The sequence below is a fragment of the Pediculus humanus genome, genomic scaffold (assembly GCF_000006295.1).
Source record: "Pediculus humanus corporis 1103172108277 genomic scaffold, whole genome shotgun sequence".
In the NCBI taxonomy this organism is placed as follows: Eukaryota; Metazoa; Arthropoda; class Insecta; order Psocodea; family Pediculidae; genus Pediculus; species Pediculus humanus.
In genome coordinates, this window is record NW_002987846.1 from 275,360 (window position 1) to 283,676 (window position 8,317).

General features: G+C 23.1%; 3 protein-coding genes across 3 annotated transcripts in view; all 3 read left to right on the plus strand.

Moving 5' to 3' along the window:
* Phum_PHUM506220 (uncharacterized protein) overlaps positions 1–1,283 on the plus strand; it is a gene marked incomplete at both ends in the record, with an annotated part of 3,238 nt that extends 1,955 nt beyond the window's left edge. The window contains 6 exons of the mRNA XM_002430920.1: positions 1–240; positions 328–505; positions 587–754; positions 838–994; positions 1,074–1,162; positions 1,260–1,283. Of these exons, the coding sequence (XP_002430965.1) occupies positions 1–240; positions 328–505; positions 587–754; positions 838–994; positions 1,074–1,162; positions 1,260–1,283 (856 nt within the window). The remainder of the gene's footprint in view (positions 241–327; positions 506–586; positions 755–837; positions 995–1,073; positions 1,163–1,259) is intronic.
* A 1,928-nt stretch (positions 1,284–3,211) lies between these two features.
* Positions 3,212–4,410, plus strand: Phum_PHUM506330 (uncharacterized protein; the record flags this gene model as incomplete). The annotated part of the gene is made up of 3 exons (XM_002430921.1): positions 3,212–3,233; positions 3,488–4,330; positions 4,403–4,410. 3 exons carry the CDS (start codon positions 3,212–3,214, stop codon positions 4,408–4,410), a joined length of 873 nt encoding a protein of 290 aa, XP_002430966.1.
* Positions 4,411–4,579: 169 nt separating this feature from the next.
* Phum_PHUM506340 (membrane-associated protein, putative) lies at positions 4,580–4,902 on the plus strand (the record flags this gene model as incomplete). The annotated part of the gene is made up of 2 exons (XM_002430922.1): positions 4,580–4,670; positions 4,754–4,902. 2 exons carry the CDS (start codon positions 4,580–4,582, stop codon positions 4,900–4,902), a joined length of 240 nt encoding a protein of 79 aa, XP_002430967.1.
* Between the last annotated feature and the right edge of the window lie 3,415 nt (positions 4,903–8,317).

Here is an 8,317-nt window from a genome sequence, read left to right on the forward strand (position 1 = left end):
ACGGAAAATTCATTTTAAAAAATTTCATTTCAGGCTCGTATTTAGCGGATCTTTATATTCTCTATCGATTATTGAATATTTTTTAAAAGAAATCAATAATTCAAATTTTGAAAAATCATCACTTTGCGATTTGACATCATCTTGGGAATTAGGAGAAGATTATTTGGTTTTGACTGGGCAAACATCGGGAAAAGATCGGGATACGTTTTGCAAAAGATTTAATAATAATAATAATAAAAGGTTTTTAAAAAAAAAAAAATTTAATAAAAATTAAATTTACGTTAAGAAGCTATCGTTTAAATTCCCCCCCCCCCCTTTTTTTGTCAGATTAAGATTGTTTTTAATATCAACGAAAGCAGGTGGAATTGGAATTAATTTAACAGGAGCAAATCGTGCCATTTTATTTGATGTATCCTGGAATCCATCACATGATACTCAAAGTATTTTTAGAATATACAGAATCGGTCAAAATAAACCTTGTCACGTGTATAGATTTGTCGCATCTGTGAGTATGATAAATTTTTATAAAGTTTTTTTTTTTTTTTTTTTTTCTTCAATATTTAAACATTTCACCGTGTGATGATAGGGTACCATGGAAGAAAAAATTTACGAACGTCAAATAATGAAGCAGTCGATATCTTACAGGGTGGTTGATGAATTACACACGGCGAGACATTTTAAAGAAACCGAACTTGCTACATTATATAAATTTGAGCCTAATAAAAAACATGAAAATAATTTAACAGACGTAAAAGTAAAATTATTTTTTTCTCATTCACACAATTCACGATATTCACAAATAAAAAATTTTTAATTGATTTTATTTTTATTAATTAGGATTTAATTTTAAAAAATGTTTTGAATGATTCTTCTGTCGTTGTGAGTGGATTATATGAACATGATTCATTGCTTGAACATAAGGAAGAAGAAGAATTACCAGAAATTGAAAAAACAAATGCTTGGACAGCTTATAACACTGGCAACAAAGTATCAAGTAAGTAATCTGTTGAAAAAAGTACAAATTTTAATTTTTTTTACGTTAACCACTTTGTGTGTGTGTGATTTTTTTTAAGTGTTATCGGATGAAGTTAAAGAGATATTACAAGAAGCAAAACATAAAAACCTAAATCCTGAATATTTTAAAACAACTCTTAAAGATAAGGTAATTAAAATTATCTTTTTACAATTACTCGAATATTAATTAAAATTTTTTTTAACTTAAAACAATTTTTACGTTTTACAGTTTCCGTTAAAATCAGATAATGAAATCAGAAATGAATTGATTGGAAAAAGTGATCCAGTGATTGAGACAATTATTATAAATAATGACACTCCAGTAAGTTGTTAATAATAATTAAATTTAAAGAAAATTAATAATTGTTTTGTAAAATTTTTCCATTTTTTTTTTTTGTCATATATTTGTAGAATGAGAAAAAGAAAAAATATAAAAAATTAAATAATGAATTGTTTTCCACTCCTGTATGTAAAAAGAAAAGGCCATACAATTTTTTAAATAAAGAAAACAATACAAAAAAATTTAACAACTTATCTAATTACAAAGAAAATATAATCAGCATTGATTCTTCAGATAGTGATGATTGTGTTGTTTTATTTGAAACTGTAAGAAAAAGAAAAAGAAGAAAACCAATAAACTCATGGGGAAAAAGAAACGGAAAAGAATTTGGAACACCAGAAACAATTTAAATATTTGCAAATTAATAAAAAAAAAAAAATGTTAATACCTTAATGTAATTATATGTAAAAAAAAAAAACTTTGTTATAAATTTTTATAAATGCAATCTTGTAAATTAATATATTTAGAATAAAATAACTTTGTTACAATTCTCAAACTTATACATAATTATTTAATAATTCAAAAAAATATTCCTGGTAAAAACCATTCCTTAAAAAATTCTTATAAAAATATATATAAATGTATAACAATAATTGGTTACAGTTTAAATTTTAATATCATTTTTATTACAATACATTTTTTTTAATGTTTTAGAATGTTATAAATAATTAGTCATATTTGTTTTTCATTGCTCTCTCTCTCTCTCTCTATGCAAACACGAGGCAAAATAAAAACAATTTTTAGATAATGTTATGTAACTACCATTTTAATATTAATAATTAATAAAAATATTTTCATAACAAGTATTTAAAATGATTGAAAAATATCAGATATAATAAAATATAAATCAAATTTCTTTTTCCAAAAAAAAATTTGAAAAATAAAAAAAACCTACTCAATAATCAAATATTTGATGTAAAATAATAATTAGGTTTCCCAATTTTGTTTTTTTTCTTTATTTATATTGTTGTCAGTTTCATCATTAACTATGTTTAATGTTTTTTTATTGTTAATGTTTTCCAAATAAGAAGCAAGAAGTTTTTTATTCAAGTGATCTGTTTGAGTTGTTTCTCGAACGTTAACCGAATTAATATTTGAATTATTTAAACTATTTTTACTTTCATCTTCTGCTTCCATCGGTGGCGTACCAGGCATTTTGGAGTTAAAATTTAACAAAAAAAAAAAAAAAAAAAAAAAAAACTATTGTCAAACAAACTTGTCAAAGCACAATAAATCACTTTTAATGACTCATGAGATACTTCATGAGATAACAAAAATATCATAGAGTAATAAAATATTATTCGACTGTATAAAGTATATTTTCCTATAATTCGATTTTTTTTTTTTTTACTTTTATCATTTTTTTTCCCTAATTAATTTTTTTATAAGTAAAATTATATTTGAAAAACCTTAAAAATTTAAAAAAAATATTTAAAAAGTATCAGGAATAAGAGAAATTATTAGTTAAAAATTTTTTTGTTTCGTACCTTTCATCGTAAAAGGTTAAGGTTAGTATTTGTCCCGCGTTTTATTTAGGCTTGGTTTGTATATCGTTTAATGTAAAAATATTTTATTGAATTAATATCATTTATTTATAATTATTATAATACGATTTAACAAAATTAATTAATTTAAGAATCAGTGTCATTTGTTTTACATTTCATTTAATTAATTTTGAGATTGCTTAAAACGTATATTCTGTTTATTTACTGGCAAATTTCAACACCTGTACGTATAAGTAGGAAAAAATTTTTATAAAATAATAATAATAATAATAATAAATATTAAATTAATGAAGTAATTCTTAAGCAAACAATTTGGGCCAATTTTCTAAAAAAAAGTATTTTATTCGGAGTTATGGATAGTAGTGATTCAGAAGGTTTGAATAATGATTTATTAGGACCAGAGGATTATTTTTCTGATGAATCAAATGCTGATGAAAAAAAAAATGATGAAGATAATGTTGAAGAAAAAAATTCATCAGGTAATTTATTATTAAATAATTTTAAAAAAAAATTGTTAAATTTAAACTAAGAAAATTTGCGTTTATAGTTTTTGAATTTATAACATATATATATTTAAGATTTCAAATTATAAAATTGATTGCTTGATAATTTTTGTTTTGAATTTTAGATCGAACCTCTAAAAAAGATGATTTAAAAAAAGAAAGAAAAAAAGTAATTAATAAAAAACCTAGCAAAAGAGTTAAACTTGATTATAATAGATTATCAGGACCTAATGGACTTGATTTATTGAAAAAAATGTTTAAAAATTTTAAATTCAAAGGAAACAATCATGAAAAAGAAGATTTGACTAAAGTAATGCAAATTTTGCAACATTGGATGTGTAATTGTTTATTTCCCAGCGGTGATTTCGAAGGAAACATGGAAAAATTGGAATTAATAGGAAACAAAAGAATCATTCAGATTTACATGAAAAAAATAAGAATGGGAATAGATGATTGGGGTGAAAGTAAATCGAATGAAAATGACATCATTAATATGGATAATAATTTTGATAGTTTAAAAACTGATTATGATAAAATTAATTTTGATGATTATAATAATTCACCGACATTCGAAGAAAATGATTGGTCCATGCCTTCCTGCAGTAACACGTTACCTACCGAGGATTCAAATAATTTTATAAATGTTCAAGGACAAGAAGAAAATAATACATTTGCTCCCCAAAAATCACAACAAGTACAAGAACAAGAAGAAAATAATACATTTGCTCCCCAAAAATCACAACAAGTACAAGAACAAGAAGAAAATAATACATTTGCTCCCCAAAAATCACAACAAGTTGAAATACTAGAAGAAAATAATACATTCAGTCCTCTCAAATCGCAACCATCAGTACATCAGAACGAAATAACTTTAACTCCTGAACAACTTGAAAGAATTGCTAGAAATAGACAATTAGCTCAAGAAAGAAAACTTAAAAGACTTGCAGATCAAAATTTATCTCAACAAAGTGCTGTAATAAATTAAATAAATAAATTTACATGCACCCAAGTGTGATTATTTTGTGATCTTATACTATTAGACGATTAAGCCAAAGCTATTTACACACCATTTAACAAAAAAATTTAATTAATTAATTTGTTTAAACAAAAAATCATTTGTTAGAAAAATCATTTTCAAATAGTAGTAGTAGTGAATTATTGAGGATAACCATCAAATTTTTATTCAGCGAGAAATTTTCAATTGATACAGAGTAAAAATGAGCAGAAAAGAAGCATTGTCACAATTCATTCAACAAATTCATGGAAGGCCTGTAGTTGTAAAACTCAACAGTGGAGTAGATTACAGAGGTGCTTTATATAAATAAATAGAAATTTTAAAAATAAATTTATTTAAAAAAAACGTTGCACTCATTATTAAAAATTTGTTTTAGGTGTTTTGGCTTGCCTTGATGGTTACATGAACATAGCATTGGAACAAACGGAAGAATACGTAAACGGTCAATTAAAAAATAAATACGGTGATGCTTTCATAAGAGGCAACAACGTTTTATATATAAGCACGCAAAAAAGAAGAATTTAGTTTAATTAATTATATTTAAATAAGTTTTATGACAGTGGAGAGAAAAAAAAAAAAATTGCCATGATATTATTAAAATCAAATTTAAATTAACGATTATTAAATAAATTTTTTTTTATAATTAATTTTCTGTATGTTTGTAAGATTACATAAAACGCGAGACTTTCCCACGTGTTTTTTTTTTTTTTTTTGGGGGGGGGGAGGGGTAAAATGTCGAGTTTTTGTTAAAATTAAAATTCCTAAACATAAAAAATTATAATAAACTAAAGTTTAATAAACGGGACAGTTATGAAAACGTACATTTACACGAAAAGAAAAAATATTTATAATTTTACTAATAAAGGGTAAATTAAAAATCAATTTTTTTTTTTTTTTTTTTTAATTTTATTTTAAATGTATTATAAAGTGAAAGAAAAAAAGAAATTGACAATCGACCTGGAGCCATTATTGTTTTGAAAACAAAAGAAAAGAAAGAAAAAAAAAAAAATTCAATTACGAACAATAAAGGAAACTAATTTAAAAAAAAAAAAAAAAAAATGGTAGCAAGGATAAGAAGAAATGTATTAAAAAAAAAAAAATTATAGTAAAGATTTTTTTTTACAAGGAAGAAAAGTAGGGAAAAGATAAAAAGGAATAAAATCTGTCGTCTGCAATATGATGTAAATGATTGAACTTGTTTGTTTCTAAATGAAAAACACGCGACAATTAAAAAAAAAAAATAATTTTTTCCTTTTTTTTTAAATTAAATATTATCGGTTAAATTCGAATAAAACAAACGTACACGCACGCACGCACACGCACACGTACACACACGCATATATTTTTATTCAAAAATGTTATATTTAAAATAATAATAATAATAATAATAATAGTAAAAGTAAAATTGTGTAGGACACGTAGTAAAAATTTCTTAATTTATTTTGATTCGAATTCATGTAATAATATGTATTTATCAAAAACAAAAGAAATAATAATAATAATAATAAATTTTTCATCGAATGAATGAATGAATGAATGACTGACTGGTTAAAATTAAATAAAAGAAATTCGTTTATGTTTTTGATACGAAATTTTTCAAAATTATCCATTTGTATTTTCAAAAAATTTTCATTTTTGCAACGAATAAATTTTAAATAAAAGAAAACTATTTTGTAAAATGTTGTAGGGAAGAAAAAAGTGAATGAATGAATGAATGGAAAACTTTTAGGTTTATGAAATGAAAATGTTAATAAATGGCATACGAAATGTTGTTGTTGTTGTTGTTGCGAAACAGAAACACACGAACACGATCGAACGAATGAAAACATTAAAAACAATTGATTAAGGTACATTAATAGTGAGAGTGATATATATTGTTAATAAATAAGAGAGAGAGAGAGAGAGAGAGAGTAAGGTTTTCTTTTTTGTATCAACAATTGTTAAAAAGTTGATAAACCTGCTGAGAATCAAAGCTCATTACTTCGCGTTCCTTTTTCTTCGTTCAACTACAGCCTCTCGATTCCTGCTGGGTTTCGTAATTGGCTTCCTACGTCACACAGAATCAAATTCTTTTTCATTATTATTATTATTATTATTATTATTTATTAATTTATTTACCGAGTTTTCATTTTTTTTTTGGTTTGAGTGATCAATATTCTTTATTTACTTATTATTATTATTATTATTATTATTATTGTTTTTTTTCCATTGTTATAAAATAATTTTTTAGATACAAAAATTTAGACTAATTTAAAAAGAATAAAAAAAATTGAGGAAAAGATGGAGGAGAAGAAGAAGAAGAAAAAGAAAAAGAAGGAAGAAGGAGGAAGAAGAAGAAGAAGAAAAAAAAGTATAGCTTTTGAAAATTGAATGAAAGTGTTTTAAAATGAGTTCATTTCCGTTGGTTTTTATAAGAAAAAAATTTTTAGGAGTACCCCCCCCCCCCTCTCCCTTTTCCCCTTCTCCCCCTTTTCCCCATTTAGAAAGAGGAAGAGAGAGAGAGAGAAAGAGAGAAACTTTAAGTGATCTTTTGTATTCTGCACCTTTTATTTCAAATTTTTTTATTATTATTATTACTTATATATTTAGTGCACAAGTCGGGGGTTTTTTTTTCGAGTCACATAAGAGTAGTTATTATTAATAATAATAATAATAATGATAATGATAATGATAATAATGGTAATAATTACATAAATTATTTAATTCCGCGTAGGAAAAAAAAATAATAAAAAATAATATTAATTAAATAAAAATTAATACTCCCGCCATTTTTTATTTTTAAAAAATTATTTTCATGAATTTTCATTTTAATTTTAATAATAATAATAACTAATAATAATTAATAATAATAATAATAATGATAATAATAATAATAAATAGTTTGATAAGAAATAAACTTTTAAGATCTTTGGTTGGTTTTGAAAGGTTTTTATTTAAGTTTAAAATAAAATACGCGCGTGTATTATTGAAATTTTTATTTACTTTTGGCTTCAATAAAAAAAAAAAAAAAAAAAAAAAAAAAAAAAATAATAATAATAATAATAATAATAATAATAATAATAATAGTCGGCGTTAATTAAAAAAAAAAATTCAAAAGGAAAAATGGAGGGTCAAATTTTTTTTTAAATTATAATTTTTTTTTCATTTTTTTTCCTTTTTGACGATTAAATATTTATCGATCGGTTATCGATATGTAAAAAAAAAAAATTAATAATAAAAATTCTCCGATAATGATAATGATAATAAAAAAGAAAGAAATTTATTTAAAATCGTTAAATCCGCGGCGTCAGAGGCGGTGTTTATAAGTAAGTTTAATGAAAAACTTCAACTCAATTCGTTGTATTTTTCTCATCTGAATTTAGTCAAGTCTATAAAATCGTTTTTATTAGCTTCTTCATCTTTTATTCGATCGAAAATTGAATTCAGCCAAGGGTAAAGTAAATACGGCAACTATTCTCTCTCTCTCTCTCTCTCTCTATATGTATATATATATATATATATATAGATATATAAGAAAGCAAGTAAAGAGGAAACAAAAAAAAAAAAAATCTTTTTCCCGAATCATTTTTATTTATATTCTCCTCATCATTTTCTTCGTTTTTATCAAAAAAAACGTTTTAAAAACACCTTTTTCCGTTTTAATTTTATTAAATTTTCCTTTTTATTATTATTATTATTATTTTCTTATCATTTCGTACGTTATTTGATAACAGGAAAATTTTTTGTTTTTTTACTTTGTTTTGCCGAATTTTAAACAATTTTATTTTGTTGTTCTTCGTCTTTTTTTTAATTAAATTTCTTTCTTATTTATTTATTTATTTCTTTCTACGTTATCATGATTCCTACTTTAATTTATCACGTGTTTATTATCATTATTATTATTATTATTATTATTATTATTATTATTATTATTATTATTATTATTATTATTATTTATCGA